The sequence below is a fragment of the Condylostylus longicornis genome, unplaced genomic scaffold, assembly GCF_029603195.1.
Source record: "Condylostylus longicornis isolate FDR11 unplaced genomic scaffold, ASM2960319v2 ptg000022l, whole genome shotgun sequence".
NCBI lineage: Eukaryota > Metazoa > Arthropoda > Insecta > Diptera > Dolichopodidae > Condylostylus > Condylostylus longicornis.
The window spans coordinates 1,061,990-1,086,379 of NW_026577991.1; the positions used below are offsets into that span (position 1 = coordinate 1,061,990).

The window sequence follows — 24,390 nt, forward strand, 5'->3', positions numbered from 1 at the left end:
TGTGTTTGCATCAAATTTTGCAAAACCATTGCATAATATTTCAGTTGGATAATTGATATAATAAGTAATGATGACATCATCGGCAATATGGTAACAAGTTCCCTTTCTCTCCGATACCGCCATATTTTCAAACCAAATTTTACAGCGAAATCGGGATCACAGACCTTTACTATATATGTAGATCGATTTTAAATTTATTTACTTTAAATTTATATATACAATTTTTTTATATATTTTAGAATACTTTTTCACTCCAACGGATCAGTAGACTATTCGATTAAATCAGCTTCCGGAATATCAACTTTCATAAGATTTATTTTACGGATTTAGACATAATATTTCAACCAATAGCCTGGTCACTTTCTTTGGGCGAAAAAAAACACAACTACCTACTAGTTTAACTGTTCCGCGCCGCCTATAAGAAGATAGAAGTATTGGAATTTTTTAATATCATTCTGAAAAAAAAACCAATACGGTCGGCTAAGTGTTGATCACACCATAGATATTTTGTTTTTTTTTTTTTGGTGAAAGGAATTACATATGAAAAATAATAACAGCCAAAAAAGTATAATAAACCAACAAAAATATATTTTTTTGGTAATAGAAAATTTATAGTTTTAGTTCACTGTACGTTGATGATAGCAGCAGGTCTTTCTTTTTTTTTGTTTTTGCATTTTACTTATAAAATAAATTCAAAATAAAGTGAACAAAGAAGAAGAACAAGCATTTTATTCAACCCTATATAAACGCATGTCTCTGTAATATAGCAGCTAGATATAACTATAGACTTATGTAAGAGAGCTCGTGTTTAGAAATTTATAAATTTTCAATATTTAAGATAAAAATGTATGTACATAAAATTGTATATTATGCACAAATAATATTAAACAATAACAAATTGTACAAAATAACATTGATATATACATATATGTATGTATGTAAGTATATGCATGCATAATGATATATTCATAAGTATATTTATATTTTTCCTTGTTCTCTTATTTTTTTTTTTGACTAAATTAAATAAATTGAATTAGAAATATTATTATAAATTTGGATTTTATTATAATTACTATAAAAGAGAATGAAAATTTTTGTTTAGTAAAGTATGTATATGTACATACATACATACATAATGTAAATTTGTATATAATTTTAACTAATTACATATGCGGTACATAAAGTAATATTATTTAATTGCATATATAGTATGTGTTTCGTATATTTTACTTATTTATTTATTTATATTTTTTTTTTTGTATATTATGGCAGTTTGTTGTATTTTTATATTTTTATTAATAAATATTACAGTTATTTAATATTTTTTACTTAATTGATATTTACAGTAATATAATTAATGGCGTCGACTAGACTTTAGTTTTATTGAAATGAAAAATATTTTGTGGTCTCATATGCAATATTTCTGTTGTAAAACATATATAATTGTATACGTGTAATGTATGTATGTATATGCATGTATGACACGTTACTTGTACAAACTTAGAAGAGACGCACTCTTTTAGTTATTATTTTTATAAGAATAATAAGCTTTAAAAATTATAATTTACAATATTGATTTGGAAAATTTGATCGGATTGAAAAAAATGCATAGTTAAATACATATGTATATAAGAATTCATCCCTTATGAATATAGATTAAGGCTTATTTGTATGCTGATCTTGGCAAAAAGACGAAAAACCGTTGATGTTACATTTATTTTCCAAGTTTTGAAATTTGAGCACATATCGGCCGACATTCTGGACAAAATCATCTCTAACACTAATTCAAGACCTCGTTCGCCGAATTTTTTTATAGTACCACCTTACAGTCTTATTATAAACTCGTTTTAGTTATAGGACTAATTATGGTATGTGCGAGCCGGTAAGCAGAATGTGGCGTCTTGGAAAAAATATAAAGAAAGATTTTACAGTAGATTGTTGATTGTACCGTAACAAAAGACATCGTAAGAAAGAGATTTTAATTATTAACTCATTACAAAAGAATTAAATAAATAAAAAAATATACACATATACTTTGTACATATAAAAAAATATAAAAATATTCGCATAATTGGGCTCACCATTTTGCGTCCACGGCTATCGTAAAATTTTCACAATAAAATTCATTAAAATTAAATTATGTGTGGCCACTTACAACCATTTTTATATTTCAGTTTAATTTTATATTATACTTCATTGATGATAATAAAAAAAATCGGGAACTTACCTGAAAATAGAAGAAAAAAAAATTTATTAATATTAAAATACTAAAATTTTATTAATATTCAATTTAAATAATACACAATAGAATAATACACCCGGTGTGAAAACACAAGAACTCAAAATAATTTTATCGAAAAAATCAATATGACAATTCTCTTGTTATCTGACGACATAGCGCCTTATTCACCACTTTCTCTCAATAAATTTTAGTATATGTATTAGTCAGTCTTAAGAAAGTGACCAAAGAATAAAGAATAAAATAAAAATATTTATTGTCTGTTATTCAATATCCCTGCTTTATTGAGAAAAAACTGTTAAATCTCGAATATTAAAATCGAATAATACTATACTGTAATGCATTATAATACAATTTTAACATCATAGATAGCGGAATATAAGGTCTACCATTGCACACATAATAACAAAATATAATAGGTATAACATTAAAATGAAAAAGCATTGAAATTCAACAAAACTAAATGGTGAATTTGTTATGGTATAATGAATTAATTTTTAGTTAGAGCAATATTGTTGAAACCGATCATTTTAATTCAGTTTAAAATAGTTCTAATGTTAAGAGACAAAAATAACTAATTTTCATAATGGAAATAAACACCAACGACAACTAATTTTCGATAAATTTGATAAACCATGGTCATTCAATACGAGTACCTAAAAAAAATGAGACAATTTCCAGAAGTTTCAAATATCAACCATAGATGTTTTTTATTCTTATAGCCAATTATTATTATTCATTTAATTGGTAAATTTTTATTCATATAACTCTACTAACATATAAGTAATGCGAGTATTTTACGGTGTATTCACTTTAAAAGCTCATGCTGTTACTCTTATATATAGAACGTTTAAAAATTATATAAAAATATCATATGAAGTCTACATACATACGTATATGTAAATTAATCTATTATTATAGAAGTTTTTACAAATTACACACATTTCCAGTGGAAGTACAAATAAGAGTAATTCCGTCCGATTCTCTGAATTAAACCTTATCTACATATACATAATATGTATGTACAATTTTATGATAACTTCCTTAAAATAAAATACAAACTGAAATTATAATACTTTATTTATTTTTTATTTTTTTTAATTTATTTTATAATAAAAATGTTATTATGAATAAAATATATGAATTTATTGTAAAGTATAAATGAATGAATTTAAAAAATGAATGAACGAATAAATTATCATTTTATTTTTCTTTTACGTTTTTCTTTTTCACTTTCTCATTTATTGCATTTAAAGTATGAGTGTAACATTGTTAATTTTCTTTTACTATGACACTCTTATGCTAATAATCTCACACTCTAAACCTTTTAATAATAATAAAAAAAGGTGACTTACTCATTCGTAAAAATTATAAAATAAAAGAGTTTTTTCATCAGAAAGCAAAATATTAAAAGAATGGAAAAATTATGATAAATTTAATCTAGAAAACCCCACGAGATCAAAAAAAACTAACCACAATATTTTTATGTATGCATGAATTTGTATATTTCCATGTATGATTGTTTATCTTCATACATAATGTTTACACACTTAAATGCACTATAAAAATGCCGGCTTTTTAACATTTTCAACTTTAATAAATAGTTTAACAGGCACATACTCTCATAATTGTGGCTTTATACACCATACCCAACTTATAATACTAGTGTTGTATATTAAGTGTTATATATTTGAGTGTATGAATTTAGAATCTGTAGAAAAAAATTGAATTAAGAAAGTATGTAAGTATATTTTGTTGTTCATGGTTATTGTATGAATATAAAGAACGCGATGCGATACACACACGTCAGCTGTCAACCATCAAAAAGCTACCTAATAAGGTTGAAGCGCCACTCACTAAAGTCTTTTTTTTTATTTTTTTGTTTCGTCTTTTATTTTTTTTTTTACACTTTACTTTAATTTCTGCTTGTTGCTTAATATGCGGTCGAATATGGGTGTATATATATTTGTATAGATGTATGTGAAAATGTACATTATATTTTGCTGTTTTTTTTTATTTTTCTTTATTTTCAAGTACATTTAACAGCACGCGCTCGGAATATTTTAAAAAAGGCGCATATATTGAAAAGTGTAAACATTATTTTTACAGAAAAACTATAGCAAAACCAACAAAAACAAAAAAAAAAGCAGTAGAAAAACAATGTGATAAAAAACTACATACAGTAAAAATTAAGTCCATCGTGGTCGTCATTATTGTTTTGTCGCTTATTCATTTGTTCCACATACTACAAATTATTATGTAGGTTTTTAAGAAGTGCATAGCATCATCATTGTGAATTTATAAGCATGTTTGTGGTTATGTATAATAATTATATGCAAGTATGTACATGTATGTGTGTATGTAATAATTTGTTTTTTATTTGCACCATGTTAAGTAAAATGTATGAAAATGTGAACATAAACGGCGTATCATTGTATACCTACCTACACATTTGATAAGATACAATTTAAGATAAAACTCTTAATAGGTTGTCAACATTATTTTTTCAAGTTCATTTCTACGATCTGAGTGTAAGGAAGTTATTTTTGTTTTTGTTTTTCAAAATTACTGTAATATATGCATATGCTTGAGCATAATATGAATGTTGAGTACATCATGTTCATTTATTAATGGCTAAAAAGTAAAAAGTGTCAAAACACAAAACGTTATTTTGCGAAAATCAACTTAGAAAAAAAAAATAAATCTAAATCAACTAAGTTGAATAAAACTGATCAAATAACAATCGATTTCTTTCGGGAATTAACAATTGGAAAATTTTTTTCAGAATGAAATTTATAAAATTCTTCACTCACTTAATAATAATATGTCAATAATTGTACCAAAAAATTTTGAACGGAAATTTTTAAGTTTCTTAAAAAAGGTTCCTGTTCCACAATTTCACGGTAATTTTAAGATGAAATTTCACATACATTGCAATACATTGGAACAAGGATGACCATTGTCGTATGGAACAACTCTGGTACAAGTACAACAATATACTGATGTACACCCTTTTATGCGTACCATAAAAAAAGTACCAAGCCGTTCATAAATTTTCGTTCAAATTTCGGAAGACATTCTTTACATTTTTATGTATTAAATAAATTTTTAACATTGCTTAGCTTGTTGTACAATAAAATAAAAGTGACGAGAGTTTGTTGTATACGGCGACTACACATGCAATATTTGAATCGCTCAATAATTTATTCGATATATTGTCGCCGTCGTTAACAAAACGGCGTTTTTTTTTTTAAATTTTCATATAATCTTGCTAAATAAGACTAATTGGCTTTAAGTTGATCAACCGCTCATTTATATTTTTATTTTCTCGTTTTCTTTTTTATTTATTATTTTTCTTTTTTCTTTTTATATTTCGATAGTATAGTTAAAAAAAATTTTTTTTTTTTAAGTTCAGTTGATATTTTCGTATACATTCATGTGTATACGTTTTTATAGTGAAAATAAAATGAATGAATGGAATAAACGAATGAATGAATGAATGAAATAAGCGGTTAATACAGAACAGATGAGCAATAACCAAGAGAAAAGAATATTTTTAGTAATATTAAAGGGGAAACAAAGAATTTCTCTGTTACTAAAATATTTTAAAAGTGAAATAAAGAAAAAAAATTTTCAAGATATAAGATTTATTATGGGATAAAAATAAACATTTGATTTAATTCTAAGTATTAATGAAAGTGGAAGGAACTTTCATCGGATGAATTATTTGAATTACGGTCGTCAATTTAAGTATCTAAAATTATGAATAAAACCTAATGAAATTCCCTCTAACATCCTGGTGAAATTAAACGGTATGGTGAATTGTTTACAGTAGATTGCGATTCCGATTACAGGTAAATTGTGTGGCTTCCTAAACATTAAAAGGTGGTCTGCTTCTTAGTTCATAGATATATGAATATGTAGACTATAATAAATACCTTACAAAGAGGCTGAGTCAGCCTAAAGATCAACACCAAAAAAACAAAATACCTGAGATTGAATATGACGAATAAAACGCCCCTTCAACTAGGCGATAGTGAAATTGGAAACGTGCCACTTTGGCTGATCTGATTTGATTTATTATTACAAAATATTTATTAAATAATTAATTTATTTACTACACATTTTAAGTATAGTTTTTGTTAATATTTTAAAAATAAAAACAATTCAATAGTAGAAATTCATTTTAATATGTAATTATAATCAAATATTTCAATAATTTTAATTTATATCTTACGCAACCTGTTGTTATATGTAATTAAATACATTATAAAAAATGAAATTAATTTAGAATAATAATTAAATAAATTATATTTTTTTTATTATTTTTAATTTGGATTTATGGATAATAATACTATATAATAATCGAAATAATAATGCCATTAATATAATTATACAATAATATTTTATATTAATTACAATATTGATTGCAATATATATGTATATATATAATATATATATATATTGCATATTATATATATATATATATATATATATATATATATATATATATATATATTAATGTTACAATGAGTGTCTTGCATTTAATTCAAGTGAATTTTGTTTTTTTATTAAAAAACTGCAGTTGTTATACTAAGGAGATTACAAAATAACAATTAGAGTTTCTGTCTCGAGAATTCTGTCTCGAGAAATCTCGAGAAAAAAACTGAAAAAATTGTGATTTTTTCTCGAGAACTTATTTTAAAGAATTTTCGGGAATTCTCATTTCTCGAGAATTTTTTTCGAGAATTTGTCGAGAAAATTCTCAAACAGTTTTATTACCATGTAGCTTGCAGATGAAGTTGCAGCTAAACTTTGAAAATGTTTGATTTTGCCGCTTTGTGAAGCGCTACTTGTCATTAGGTATTCATTGGTTGACTGTCAGTAGGCTGTCAGTTATAAAATTGAAAATTGAATAAAACCTTTTATTTTAAGAACTTTTTTTCTAAATTGAATTTTTAGTTTTTTTAAAATAAATTAATATTATATGAAAAAATAACAAGAAAATGAATGAGTACGAAAACGACGATGTTTGGAAAAATTTCGCCAGAAATGGGGACTTGGCAATTTGCAAGTTTTGTGCTAAAACAATTTCATGTAAATCATCATCAACAACTAGTTTACACCGACATCTCACTGGACTGCACAAAATGAAGAGAAAATTTAAAGACGACTTATCGTTAGCACCATCACCAAGTGCATCTAAAATATTTAAAACGAACGGAAAAGGTAATCTCGATTTCTCGAGAATTCTCTTGATTAATTTCTCGAGAATTCTCGAATCTCGAGAATGAAAATTTTTAGGAAATTGAGAATTCTTGAATCTCGAGAAATAAAAAACACCGAGAAATCAGAAACTCTAATAACAATAGTCATAATAGAATTTCCATGACGTTCGATTTCATCCTTAAACTATAAATTAATGATATGACACGTATGTACATATAAGTATTAAGTAACATTTGGTGGAAATGTTAATAAATTTGTACTTTGAAGCTAGTCCTATTATCTCGCACTTGTCTATTATATCGTATCACTAAACAATTCAGCAGTTTAACACTTATAAGCTGAATTGTGTAATTATACAGTATTCAATTGCGATATTGTGGGTAATTGAATGGAAGAAATTAAGTATATAAGCATTTATATAAATCAATTATATAAGCTAAATTTTATAATATCGCAAAGGTGTGATTGGAATTATGATTTACTTAATGATTTTTCCACCAAATATATCATGATTTTGTTCATTTTTCAATATTCCGATGCTACAATAAACTTTATATCGGTTTCAAAATTTAAAAAAAATTGATGTACACTATATGCTGAATATGTATATGAATTAAATAGTAAATAATATAATTAAGTTATTAACTGGTAAATTGAATTGATGAGGTCAAAAATTAAGTCAAAGATCATTTCACACATATATATGTACGAGTATATAAGTACATAAACTTACATGTGCACAATATTGTTTATACGACCGATCAAATTCAAGAAACTTATAATACGTACATTCGCGGTATGTGTACGAGGCGATTGAGAGACTCTTAATTACAATTATAGTTTAATCTTTGTTAAATAAATGCTTGCGTATGTATGTGTATATGTATGTACAATATCTATAGTAACATTGTATGTAGGTTTTTTATTTACACATTTCAAAGATTAATTTTTTTTTGTACTTTTTTATTTATTAATTTAAGAAATTTTGTTTGTTTTTTTATCTAATCGTATATGTGCTTAAAAATAAAATAAATATGATTATTAAAAAATAAAATTTATTCCTTTTTGGTGATCATTTATAAAAAAATATAATATACTTACTTATATGTAAATTTTATGTTGATTAATTGTAAATATTTGAATAAATATGTTAAATATAATTTTGTTGTTTAGAATTGCCTAAAATACACAAATAGAAATATGTAGAGAAAACAGTTCTAACACTAATTTTACTTATTCAGCAATTAAAATTTTATTCAGCAATTAAAATTCTGTATGAAAATAAATTCGCAATTTCGGAAACACTGTAAAATCTACTTTATTTGAAGCCCATTTATAAATTTCCATTGGGATCATTTAATTGTATTTGCAACTATTAAGTATAAAATGTTTTTAAAATTAATATAGTTGAATAAATTTGAAATTTCTAAATTTTTGAAAGCATTTTTAGTTAAACTTTGCCTGAAAGTTACGTTTCCAATTACGCGCATATTTTAACTGTGTAATCAAACAACTAAAAATACCAACTTACGGGTAGTATTAACATGAAATTCCGAAAATAAATCACAGAAGTAGTACCTAACTATAATAAAATTGTCAATCATTGTAATATTGCCGAAAATGATGAGTAAAACAACCGCAGTTAATATGTAAACCAGAAAATAATAAAAAAAAATATTCTTCGACAGACAATATAATTTTCAAATATCATTCATCAAAATATAGACACATATACATAATATACGTGTACGTATTTATTTTGTTGTTGTTTTTTTAAATTATGATTAATATAATAATAAAAAAAAAATTATTATTTTTTTATATTTTGTGTCTTCAGTTGAACACAATTTTATATACAAATATGATATAAAAACCAATAAAAATAATAATGATCTGAATAAAGTTTATTAAACCCCCCTTTTTTTTATTTATTATTAAAGAAAGAAAAACAATATTTTTTTTTGTATTTAATTTTCAATTTCAACTATCATCATCATCGGTATTATTCGGTTTTCTTGGTCGAAATAAATAAAAATTATTCAATAAAATTTTATATTTTATTTTATAAGTTTATTTCGTGTATAATAAAGATACATATACGTATATAGGTAATTTACTTACAACTCTAAGTATATTACGGCCAAAATATCACGTATATATATAAAATAATAATTCGTATATGTATATATGTATGTATATTTTATTACAAATTTGTATTATATATTTTTAATAAAACAAAATTTAAAATGACTCATGTATGTATATAAATTCAACAATAAAAATATTAAATTAAATATATTTTTACTTGGAATAAGAGGGAACCATTTAACTTTAAATGTAATCTATATACATATGTACCTATGTATGTAAATATTTTATCTGAATATGTATACATATTACACATTTGGTTTTATGTTTGTATCTTTTACAATTTCATCTTAAAAATATAAATAAATTTATTATAGTATCTACATATATACATTTATATATACTTATATATATATATAGTTTGTATAATATAATATGCATGCATATATAACATGTGGGGATGGTAACATTAAATTCAATTAAATATTTATTTAATTTATTATTTTATATTTTCGGTTTGGCTTTTAACAAGAAGCGGAAAGAATAAAAGAAGAAATTAGTTTTAATTAAAAATGAAATGAGAGTGTATAAAAACTAAGAAAAATACAAAAAATTTAAAATAAAATAAAAACAAAATAAATAATAAATAAGAAATAAAGCAACAAAAAAAACTAAAAAAAAATTTTAATTTTCATTCTTTTATAATAATATCGTAAAGCAAACGCTCTACACGCTATCACACTTTTTTTTTTAATTCGCTAGAATAATTTATAATTAAAATACAAGTACATACTGTTATATACTGTTATATGTATGTATATACATATACGTGTATGTTTATGAATAAACAGTTTTGCTTTCCTTTATATTTAAAATTTTTTAAATATTTTTATATTAAATATGAAAAAAAAAATTATTTAATTTTGTTTTGTTATGAAATACTTAACAGAAATGTTCCACAAATCTATTATACATATTGTTAATGTAAATATTGTTATATATGAAATACTGTAAAATATGCATTCTACGATAACTTTAAAATTGCAGCACCTGCACCTAATGTCGTGTTACTATACAAAATTCAGCAATTAATAAGGGCTAATAACAAATTTTGACGTAAGATTTTTTAAATAATTTATGAAGATATGATAATATTTTTGAACTTTATGAAAAATTTCCGATGAGTTTTCAATTTAATTAAAATAATTGATTACAATTGTTGATTCGACCAGGTTATTAGGAACGACTTTAGATCAGGATCCCACAAACGTATATAACCTGGTTGTGAGATCATAATTTTTGGTAGCAAATACTTTTTTTTTATTAATATCAATATATAGAAGATTAGCAAGAATTCTGTTAGAAATTTCGAAGCCTTTAGTAAATTTTGTTATATACATAATAATTTTGAATAATGCTTAAGAAAATTTTTAACATAAACCATTAATCTTTTCATAATAAGCACATACATATTCTTGTAAATTTTCCCCCTTTTATTCTCAATTTCAGTTTCTATAAAATGTGTCTCCATTTAATTTCCAAAGTTTTTTATTATTTCCAAAATTTAAGAATTAAAAAATTTATTGAAATTAAGTAATTTAATGAACAGTTTATAGCTTAAATCCAGACTGTTTAGTTAATACGATATAAAATATTATATTTACCTAAGAAAAGGCTTCATAACAATTGTTCCTTTTTGAATTTCATATTATTTAATTTCTTCATAGATTCATTAATGTCTTGAACACACAAAAGACTAACACTAAACGATGTTGCACAAGAAACAAAAAAAATTTCCACATAAAAATCACATCTAATAAATTCAAAAAATTTCCATTTTTTTTTTTTTCAAAGAATTTTAAAGAATTTTATAAAATTAAAATTTTTGAACTAAATATTTTTCTAGAAATATTTTACGTTTTTGATTTTTTATATTTTACAAATGCTTTAATGATTTAAAAATTTTATATTCGATATTGTATAGCTACTTAGATTTTTTATAATAATGGTATTTAATTTTAAGCTTTTTGATTTTGAAACTCGCATTTGGAACTCGTATTAGAAACATTTTCGTTGATTAGTCTAACAATATTTGATTAAATTTTTTTTAATTACCGGTACATGATTAAAAGTTGATTGGCATACTTGTTGGTTAGTTTATAGAAGTGAAAGAGGTAGCTATTCTGCCCATATTAACCGGAACTATTTGTGCAATTTTAAGAAAGAAAAATTTTTAAGTCCTCAATATACACACATAAGTATGTATGTATGTATGTATATAGTTTATGTACCTACATATTTTCAAATTCGAATAAATAAGTTATTTAATTTCCCTACTTACGTTACATTTTCACATATTTTTCTATGATATCATTTTAATTAATTTAATTAAATTCTAATTTTTTATCATTATTATTCTTTTTTTCGGTTTTTACAATAAATTCTTTAATTGAAAACAAATATTTAATCGTATATATATTTAATAATTCTTTTAAATTACTTTTAAATTAAAACGAAATAACAATAAAAATAACAGAAATTCTAAAATGGAAATTTTCTTTCTCTCAACTGGAAATGGGAATGACTGACTCTGTTTATCTTTGCCTCTATGTACGTATAGTTTTGTAGCGAATATTTTTATTATTATTGTGAAATTATATTGTAGTTTTTTTGTTTTGTTGATTGCTAATATTTTTTTTTTATATTTTTCTTAATTATCTTAACAAATAAATAAATAACAATAAAATTTATTTTATTAATTTATAAAAATATAAAAATGAATTGTGGACGTGTGTATGTGTATATCGATAATGGGAATTTTTTCTATTGATTAAATATTAAAATGACGCATTATTTTCTATGCTAAACTGAGCGAAAACTATTATAAAATAAATCCGATTACGATAGAAAATGGTATCAATAAAAAATTTAAAATTCGAATTAAATTTTTTTTCAATTTTGTTCAATACCCCACACAAGTGTAACATATGCACATACATGTTTTTTTACTGTATATGCAGGTTAGGTACATTACTGCTATATTCCGATATTCTGCTATTGAATCAATAATATTTATCTAGTTTATATAGCAGCTTAAGTACTTGACATGAAATCGTCTCGAAACTCAAAATGCATTTTTACTATATTAGCTTGAAAATCCAAAAATTACATTATAGTTACAAATACATTGTAATTCATTAATAAAATTTCAAGTCAAATATCAAAAATTGAAATTTGTGATTGAGTTAAATCAGTTCAGCATCAACGTAAGCAACGTTCACATGAACATAAGCTTCAAATACGCTTGAATCTGTCATATAAACGGTGTAACTGTTTGTCACAATTATTACGATCACATGATTTTTATAATTTCAAATAAATTTTATTTCTTTGCAAACCGTTTACATGTTTTTTTTTAATTTTTACATTATTCTACACACATACATATGTACATTTGTGTAATATTTCTTAATTCTATACACAACCATTTTTATTTAAGTATTTCAATTTTAATTTTGTTTTCAATGATAATTTGCTTTTGTTATTACACTGTTATTATTATTATCATATTTATATTATTACAATTATTTTTATTGTAATTTTTTATAAATTACTATAACATAAAAGTTTTCCTTCAATTTTATTTAATTATTTTATTTTAAAATTGCCTTCCCTTTTATACATAATATGTAATGTATGTATGTAGGTACACATATGCCACACATTTTGTAAATTATAATTGTTTTTTTTTTTTTTTTAAGTTATTATTATTATTTTTACCATATTTCTATTTTTTCTTTTTTTGACACACTATTTTATTTAACAGAACTAATTTGTATTGAAATTTTAAAATAAAAAATAAAAGCAATAGAAATTTAAGACAAATTTAGAAAAACGCACAAAAAGCTGAAAAAAGAGGGAAAAAAATGAAGAACTACAATAGAACAAAAAAAAATTATAAAAAACATCACATACTTTGCTTCATAAGGAAGTTTCTTATTTATAATATTGTTCTGCTAATGTAATTGCCCAATAAACCATAAACTTCACCATTTAAAACTTTAAAAATTGCATGTATTGCCAGCTTATTCTGCGAATTTTCCAGTTAAAGATTGGATTGTCGTAGAATTTAAAAAAAATAAAGTACCTATGTATAAAAAACGCCAGTTTGTAACAGTAGTCAAAACAAAAAAAATGTCGAAAATAAAAAAGTTTTGTGCTTTTCAAAATAGCTGCTACAATTTTTTGATGTAAATTTTGTGGCAGAACTTTCGCTGAGCAAAAAAGGGGCTGCCACTGTAGTTCTGACATAGATTGCAAACATAAATGCGGTCATGTTTAGCATTATAAATTAAAAAAATTTTGAATTAGAATTTAATTTTAGAACTTTGTATTTAGTTAAATAAAAGAATTTGAAGAAAGATCAAAAGAAATTTAAGACTTGATAAATTTTCATGTTTACATTTTGTCAAATAAAACAAAATAACAAATATTTCTTTGACCTTATGAATAACTATCTTGCGTATAGGTACTTATGTATGTAACATACATTATGCCATATCATAAAAGGTGAGCGAAATAAAATTTATGTAAAAGAAAATGTGATTTTGCTTTGAAAGGCTTGTGTTTATGAGTTTGGCGGATGTTGTTTCCTATATAAATTTATTCCTATTTACTATTATTCATATTTACATACATAAATTTTCCTAAAAGTATATTTGTGTAGAAATTACAAAAAGCAAACTAATTCATATAAAGAGAATGAACAGAAAAGCATAATATGATTTATACAAATGTATGTATGAATGTGCCAATTATAAATGCGCTTTTATATTTAATTTCTTGTCGCTTCTCCCTAAGCTTGTCTTTTTTTACTGGGAAAATATTAATAATATTGAAAAAATGTTTATGGTTATTGCTATTATTATTATCGTTATTACAATAATTATAAAGGAACCTTCCATATGCTAATTATAAATTATAAAAAATTTCAATTTTAAAGGTATTCGATAATTCTAATGCATATTCGTTTATTTTTATTTGCGGTTCTATTCCATGTCATTTAATATTGATTAGTTTGAGTTTTTAATTTAGCTAAAGAATCGTTGCCCTTTTTACAGTTCCATACAAAAAATCATAATTCAATATAAAAATGAAGCTTTCAACAGTAAGAATACAAATTTAACTTGTTATAAAGTTATATAAGTTAAAGCATTTTTTACAAACAGCTAACTACTATAAAACTGTCGGAGTAAATTAGTACTTATATATTAACTTGAGTGATTTAATCATATATCACATAACTTAATTAAATGAAATATTATATTTAATTTTATAATATTAAAAAATAATGTCAAGTATTTATATATAAGTTATTATTAAAAAATAATTGTAATTTGTACTTAAGACTTTTGATTTTCTCCTCCTCTAATAATAATGCATACGTAATGTAGCATATTGTGACAGATTATACATACATATATTCATATAAATACTAATTTATATTTTATGTACGTACAAACTATCAAGTAACAAGAGTAACAATTACCTGTGTTACTCTATCAAATAAAATAATAAAGGGGCTTTAAAACCAATATTGTTACTTTCAACTTGTTTTTCAGTAGTATTGTGTAGACACGAGAGCTTTAGCGTAGTAATTTTGATTTATCATTAACACCAAACAAAAAATTACATTTTTGACATGTGATTTTATTTTGCAAATGGGTGGAACGAAATAATTCATTTTATATTTTTATCTTATAGTAATAAACTAGGTCTACATATATTTTAAATTTTTCAGCTTTATACCGGCTTCATAATTTTTCGGCCTATAATTCCGAATTGTCTAAGCCGGTACAAAATAAGCCTAAATTCATATTTAAAGGGACAACCGAAAGTTTTTAATAATATAAAATTTCAACGTTTTACGTGTCGTTCGCGGTAATGTCTTTTATAATAAAGGCTCTAAATTTATTTTCGGTGGTAACAATACAAATGACATTTTCTACTATAATTGCAAAAAACTAGTAAAAACGTCTTTGCAGTAGTACGGTAGTATAAAATGTCAAAATGTAGTAAGAAAGTACTGCTATATTCCATCATTTCATTACCCAGCATTTACACGTACAAGTTACTTGCAAGAAAGTTGCAATACATACAAAAATTTTACTAACACATTGAAAGATTTCTACTTGCTTGTTTACTTGCAGTTCAACTTGCAAGAAAATTTTGCTGCCAGTAATTTGAGCAAGTAATTTGACATATTGAGAAATTCACAAAAAAAAATTTGTTGTTTTGATTTTTTTTTTTTTTAATTTAAAATTTTTGAATTTTGTTTTGAAAAAATTAAACTTAGCAAACTTATGGTTTCTAAAATTTATAAACAATTATATATATTGCTAGTTGTTTTCTTCTCAAAGACATTTTCAAAAATTAACTTGCTAAACGCCTACGTCATAATAGCAAGTAATTTGACATTTCGAACAACTAATTGACAATTAATATTATACAAACTTGCATGCAAGTAACTTGTATGTGTAAATGCTGGGTTACTCCGTTAAATTTCACGCCATCAATTTTTTGCTTGTAACAATTGCTGAAGATGCAATGCTGCAAAAAATTAAAGCTCAATTAGCGAATATATGTACTTATATGTGCTTGGGTTACCGAAATTTAACAAATTAAAATAGGCAATTGGTAATTGAATTAAGAATTGGATTAATTTGGTCACCTTATATTCTGATGGATACGTTTCCAAAAAAGTTGAAAGAAGAGGAGTTTCCTGAAGTAAAATCCTAATTACTAGTTTGGATATCCGTATATGTACATATATGTGTGTACATACACACATACTACATACATATGTATTCGATACATGTGTACAGATGCGCACAAACACGATTGTACAGGACCAGCGTTTGAAATTTCAAATTTTAGTTAAAAAATTGTAAGAATTTCTCATATAAATGTATATCATTTAAAATTTTTAGGTGAAGATCCAACAAAAAAGGTGTGAGATCACAAAAGAAAAAATGGTGTGATATTTTATATTTTGTGTGAGATTACAAAAGACAAAATGGTGTAATATTTTATATTGAAGTACATATACTTTAAATATCGCATTGGAAAAATTTTAAATTGATTGCATTATCGCTAGAAGTATTTCCCCATGTACATATATACATATGTACATATGATTAGGTCTATAGTCACCCAATGAAAATTAGAAAGTGTACATATGAAGTGCGGATTATGAAACTGAAAACATAAAACAATAATCAACTTATAATAATAATAATAAACGCATGGAAATAATAATCACTAGAAAAATAGGAGCAATAACATGGCGAATGCACAATAAACCAAATATTCACGTAGATGGGGTACATATTACAACTTATCAGACAAAAGTATATGTATATACGTGCAAATAATGTATTAGGTCAAGTCGGGTACGTACTAGACATTTTTTACTTGTTTGTTTTTAAGCTTTTTTTTCACTTACATTAATATACTCACTTTGGTTTAGATTTTTTTCACATTTTCATTATTTTCCACGTTTTCAATTTTGTGTGTTCATTATTAAAATATTAAAATTTTTGTATTTCACATGTTTGATTGTCTATAATGACGATTTAATGATTTATTTATTTATTTTTTTGTTTTCCTACTTAGACACAGATTTTCTTAACATTTTCAGCCTTTGTTATATATTTTAATAGGAAAATTAAAAATTATAAAAAAAAATATGGTAATTTATTTCGCAAATAACAATAATTATTTTGTGCTTCTTTTTGAAAATAAATTGAGAAAAAAATTGAAATAAACGAGAATACAATATGAATAAAAGAAATTAAAAAAATAATAATAAAAAATAAAATTTTTATTATTAAAATTATTTTTAATTAATTACTTACATTTTTTTTTTTAAAATTCAAAATGAGGTAATATTGCAAATTAAAATTAAAGAAAAGAAAAAAAAATTTAAATTAAAATGGATTTTTTTTTAAGTAAATAGAATTTTTAGAACACGCAAATATAAAATAATATTTAAGTTAAATTAGTATGTACGTAAATTTATTCATGTGCATATAAATATGAATTTCGTTAAGTAATACTTAAAGCTAAGATGAAATATTACAGGAATAGACAGATAGATGTAGGTAGCTACCTACCTTAATTTTTAAAAAATTGCCATACTAGTAAATGGCAATATACTAGTTTAATCTGGTCAGTATACGAAAATTTTTCCAAAATAATTATCGGACGATTTTTTTAGGCCAAGCATTATTAATCATCATAAGCAAATCTAAACTAAATTTCCAATCTTAGCTTTGTATTAAACTTACATGAATCAAGTTCGTTTTTAAATTTATAAACTTGAGTTAATTCAAATTCTAAATTACAAATACCTATATTTTTGTAATTTTTATGTATTTTGAATTAAGAAACCGTTTTGCTTTTTCTGAAATAAAACCTTCCTTAAACCTATAAAGTGCATTATAATAGTATTAAAATTTTAATTATATAAATAAAATTTAATTGAATCAATGATCTTGTTTCAAGCGTAAAAACTCAAGATATATAATAAGAAGGAATCATATTAAACTCTACATATTTCGATATATTGGTATTTTCAAATCATAATTATGAATAATTAAACACTTATAAATTTATACATATTATATAGAATATGAAAAATTAAAAGCTCAATACAATAATAATTGTAATTGTACTTTTTATATATTTAAAAAAATTAAAATTAAAATTAAGTAAAATTCCAAATGCAACGGAAAACTAATAAATATCATAAAAATTAAGTATTCTTTATAATATGACTGAATAAATTTTTAATAGGAAAAGACCTATTAAAAGGTAATTTATTTTTTTTTCTCATATAATATTTATTATTCAATATAAACAATATAATAAAAGCGAAAAAGAAATGTAATTTAGTAGTAATGCGATATTTTTTAAGTTGAATATAGAATTCAAGGAAAAAACATTTTATTTACTTGTAAATTTTAAGTTAAATTTAGTAAAAAATTATTTAAACAATAATTTTCTACAAAATTTCAAAATACAAAATTAAAATTTACATTTCGCTTATAAATTTATTAAAAAATAAAAAAATTAGTTTAAATAATATATTAAATAAGATATATAGAGTGTTGTGAGAAATAATTTGCTCTTAGGTGCAAATTATTTCTCACAGCAGATTAAACACTCAAATTTAGTTTTGTTTCTTGTGTTTTTCACGGAGTTGGAGTAAAATTTGCTTAAAAGAGTGTTTATTATTCAATTAAGATCTAATTAAAATTATTGAAGAGTAAATTGTTCTCACGTTCTTATTGCACATCCACATAAATTTTACTCTTATATTATTATTTGATCACAAAAATCATCATTATTAGATTAATTCAGTAGCAATATTTTTAATTTATATACATATGTATACTGAAAATAATATTAAAAATGGTGTGATTTCTATATAACGAGTATTTTTATAATTATAGTTTTAATTTTAACTCTTATAGCGGACATTGCGTATAATTTAGAAGAACTTACATATAGCGTAAAATAATTTAAATCTAGTTTTATTTGATGATAATAATTTTATATAAATATATATATATATATTGTAATCGATTTCAAAATAAAATCTTCCAATTGCTAAGTTATGCCTACCTGTATAAATTTTCCAATTAAATCAAATTGAAATATATGTGCATATAGTCGCACAATAAAAATTATGATTTCATCACCTACATATAAAAATTAATTACAACTTCACCTATATAATTAGAATAATTTTTTTTTCTATATTTTATGCATATTTTATTATTTTTAAAAATTATTATAAGTTTAAAAGACCGAAAAGAAACAGGATTATATATGTATGTATACATTATAGTACTATATATTTATGTGCATGGTATGAAAATAATTTTTGCGGCACAGATATCTTGATCTGCTTTTGCTAATACAGAGTGTCAATTTTAAGATTTATATAATTTATTAATGAATTTTCGATTTATTACTGTAATTTTTTGGCATAATGTATTAATTTGAAAAAACGTGATTTGAATTAAATTTTATAATTAAGATTGAATAAAAATCGAAACTCCATCTTCTTGTTTTTTTATTTGTCAAATTTAAATACAATATAGTTTTTATAAAAATCTTGGTATATTCGGGTTAGGAAGCTAATTGACGTACATTAAGCAATTTTTATTGAATATAGTTTAAACTGTAGAGAATTCGAATTTATTAAAAAATAAGTGAAAGGTTCATAAACAGTTAACTTCGGTTTAGGTAGTTTGTGCTTTCACTTACAAAGTTTAAATAAAACAGGAAAAATATATTGACAATCTACACTGATAATTAAATCTCAAGATTTTTTAGTGAAAATAATTCATTATAAATTCACCCAAGTAGTCCAAACCAAACAGTTTCAATTCGATTGCGTATAAAAAGAAAATCATTTTTGTTCCAAATTCAATGAAATTTATTCTATTTTTTTATTTTTCTCTGTTTACTATGCTTTGTATACTAATTTGCCTCAAACCTTTAGGTTAAGTAAACACCTCAAACTCTAAGGTTAAATACCTTAAAATTTTACACCCTGTATATATATAACATAGTATCAAAGTGTCTACGTACTTTTTAGTGTTATTTTTTTGTTTTTTCGAATAAAATTTATAATTCAAGTTACATTTAGAAAAAAAAATTATAGGATGCTATTACAACTAATATGTATGTATGAATGAACATGTTATTTAATATAAAACAATTAAAATAATAAAAAAAATGGCATATACATACATAATATATAAACAAAATATATTTATTATAATAAAGAAACCAAATATAAAAAAATAGCAAAATGTTTTTCATGTGAAATAACAACTTAAAAATTGCATTTTATTTCCATTTCCTTTAAAAAATTTTTATTGCGACAACAGAATAAAATAATAAAATAAAAAACAGAAAAACAAAAAAAAATAAATTTTGTGTTACATTGTATGTTTTTTTACAACATACACACACACAGTAAGCGAAATCATATTCATAATTTATGCATATTTATTACATTATTACAACAAATATCTCTATGGGTATTTGTGTATATTATACAGGGTTACATCAAATCTACTATTATGGCACGACAAGTATAATGGGGGTTAATATAATACATAGGTGGTAAAAATATAGGAAGATTTTTTAATTAAAATTAAAAAGAACTCATTATAACTTTCTGAGCAAATTCAAAATATTTTGTCTAAACTATGTGCCACTAGGTACAGTGAAGATGCATTAAATTTTACAATTTAATCCGTCTGACGAAAGTCGTATATGTAAACCGAGTTTGACATCAGTATAGGCTATTGTATAAGCTATTGAATTTAAACATTTAAAGTTAATGAGATCATTTTATTTAAATTACATAAATCAAAGTGGACAGATTTTGCAATTGATTTTTGTGTTTTCATTACAAACTTTATTTAATACATTTTTTAGACACCGTGTAGGTACTTTTTCTTTTATTTCGATTATAATTTATAAAGTAACACAAGCTAAAAATTATATTTTTTAATTTTTTATATTTATTTTTATATTCTTTGACTTTTTCTTATTTTTATTATAAATTAATTTCAAAAGCAATAAAAGTAATATAAAAAGAATTAAGTATAAAACATAGATTTTTTTTTGCATTTTTAATTTAATATGTAAAATATGTATGCCAAAGTATGTATGTACATATGTACATAAATACATTCATATATTTATGCACTTTTATTCCTGTTTCTTTCGCCTTTTACTCTATAATAATAATTTATAGTTTTTTATGCAACAAAGTTCCATTGTATTTTTTATGAGTTATCATTACAATTTTTGAAATGTGTTTATAAAAAGGTATCGTGATATTATTCAAACATACATACATATACGCATTTATGATATTATAAAAATATTATTTATATGAATATAAAATTAAATGATTAAAATTATATTTTGCATTTTTTATTTGTTGCGAGAAGGTAAAAGTCTAAAAATGTGAAAATTAAAGAAAAAAAAAAGAAAATAAAATAAAAGCCCCCATATATGTATTGCCTTATGTCATGTAATTTTTTATATATACATATATATACATACATATATTATACATTCGTACAAATGTATACCAGTCATACAGTATAATATGCACATATGTACATATGTACATTTTGCATAATTTTTTAGCATATGTAAAAATATTCGCCAAATTATTTGCAAATATTATTTACATACATATGTACATAAGTATACGTCTGTATATATTCTGTCTACTTATAATAGGGTGTATATAATTATTAGGGTTACCGTATTATTGTGGATAAAAAAATGTTAAATATATATATAAAATTTGTAATATATTTTTGTATACTTAGTAACAAGATATAAAAAGTGGTTAGTTAAACTTACTCAAAATAATAGCGCGATTGTGTAACCCGTTATTTTGCTTACCAAGTGAGAAGAAAAAATGTAATTTTCGAGTGAGAAGAATTTTTTCGTATTGCGTATCTCGCTTTTAAAAGTTATAGGTTCAGTTGATATTTTATACCAAATCCAATTAGGGTGCGAAAATCCTATTAAAAAAATGAGTAATCTTTTTGGAAAAATGATATATTTAATCAAAAACATTAGAATTTTTAATTAAAAGTGAATGAAAAGCAGGACGAATTTCAAAAAAAAAAAAAATTATCATATTTTTATAAATTAGATGTCAAAATTTTTTAAAACAAGACTTATATTTCAGGAACCAATAAGAAATAGAAATAAGTTTTATTAATTTGAAACATTAATATATCATACAAGAAAATTTATAATTTGTGCATTACCATTTAATGCCACTCATTAATTTGAAAAGACGTATACCTTACGGAAACCTTTAAGCTTTGTGTAAACATAATATTATTTATAAGTCATGAATTGAAGTGAATTTGGTATAAAATTTTAATGTTTAGATATTTTCTTTTTCTTTTACTACATTTACATATTATTATTATTTTTATTACGATTATTATTATTATTATTTATTCAGTTCTTTTTTATTTTTTTTTTCTATTTCATTTTTATATATTTAATTTATTTTGATTTTCATTTCAATTTAGGTTTTTTTCCCTTTACTTTGTTGTACATATAGCAAGCAATCGGGTATTCATACATACATAGTTGCATACAATAATAGTATATTGACGCTATGTTAAAAAATCGTTTACGAGCAACAAATAATAGCGTGACGTGTGAATTTTCTTTGTAAAAGTGTTTGTATAAATATATGTAGAGATATTCGTATAAAATATAATATTATGAAAAATTTATAAATATTACCATAATAGTAAACATTACTGATAGGAAAATATATGTATATGTATATATGTACTTTGTATATTAGGAATCACACAATTTTTTAAAAAGAAATAATAACAGAGTTGAAGCATAGACATGATTTTACGGGTATTAAAGATATTCAGGTAGTTATTATATATCACTCGTAAGAATGATCTCCTTTAGTGCGAATATTGCCTGCGATATATATTTAATTGTCATCACTTTTACGTGTCAAATTAGTAATTTTAAATGTAAAATAACTATTTAAGTAATTTTATTGATTGCCTTTTATACAATCTTCTTTTAATCATTGTATATTGCCAAAAAAAATTCAATAGTTAGGAACAAATGCATGCGAGCACCTACTACAATTTATAAGTATATTGTAAAATTTTCAGCATTTTATTTGTGTACCATGTTAAAAGTATGCATACTCAGTTGAGCTCGGTCAGTCACACTCGGTCCTTTTAAATTAAGAAGCGCCTCATCACTGGATATAACAAATCTTTTAACATACCTACTGTTTGATGCACAATATTGTTATACAAACATAATTTTATGCAGATTATAATATGCATGTATCCACATTTATATTTGAATATTTTAAAAGACTCAGCATTAGGTTGATTACTTACATTTCCATATTTTTTTCTCTATTATTTTTGTTTTTTTCTTCTATTTATGTTTCAACTTTCCAACACAGTATTAATTTTTATATTCTTGTATTTTTCTCTTTGTTTTTTTTATTTTTATTATTTTCTATTTAATAATTACTATTATATTTAAAATATTTACATTTCAATTCTTATTTTATAGTTTTCCATTTTTTTTTTTTGTTTGTAAATTTGAATTATTAAAGAAAACGTTGCCATGTGTTATAAATTTAAATAAAATGAAAAAAAAATAATAAAGAAAAAAATTAGGTTATTAACTTTTTTAATGTTTATATACATTGTGTGTATACATATACTTAGATTTGAATAATCGAGTTAATTTTAATATTTTTTTTAAATTTTACATTTACTTATAAATTTATTTACCAATAGTATGGCTCTACTTTATTTTTTTTAAATACTTAACGTAATAATAATTTTTTAGTATTTTTGTGTTTTTTTTTCTTGTTTTTGTTTTCTTAATATTTATGGGTAATTTGAAAGTAAAAGCATAAATAAATAAACAAAAAATTCTGTTGAAATTATTTAAAAAACAATTAAAAGCAAAAATAAATTGAAAACATTCTATTACTCAATTTTTAAACTTTCAAAGTAAATAATTGCCGTCTATGTGTGAAAATATGAAGCTTCATTTATACATATTATGCACGTGAAATTATGACAAGTAACAGTCTGTCAAATTCCTGCGTATTTTCATTTTTACTTTTTAGAAAAAAATTTATTTTATGATCTCAAAGTTGTGAAAAAGTTCGAGATTTCAAAGTTTGTAATAATGCACTTTTGCTT

At 23.0% G+C, this 24,390-nt stretch overlaps 1 protein-coding gene across 1 annotated transcript in view; it reads right to left on the reverse strand.

Moving 5' to 3' along the window:
• Nucleotides 1-1,368: 1,368 nt before the first annotated feature.
• Nucleotides 1,369-24,390, reverse strand: part of LOC129606751 (protein bric-a-brac 1-like) — a 68,545-nt gene continuing 45,523 nt past the window's right edge. Inside the window, exon 2 of the mRNA XM_055517266.1 lies at nt 1,369-2,227. Coding sequence (XP_055373241.1) covers nt 2,171-2,227 — 57 coding nt within the window. The 3' untranslated portion in view covers nt 1,369-2,170. The remainder of the gene's footprint in view (nt 2,228-24,390) is intronic.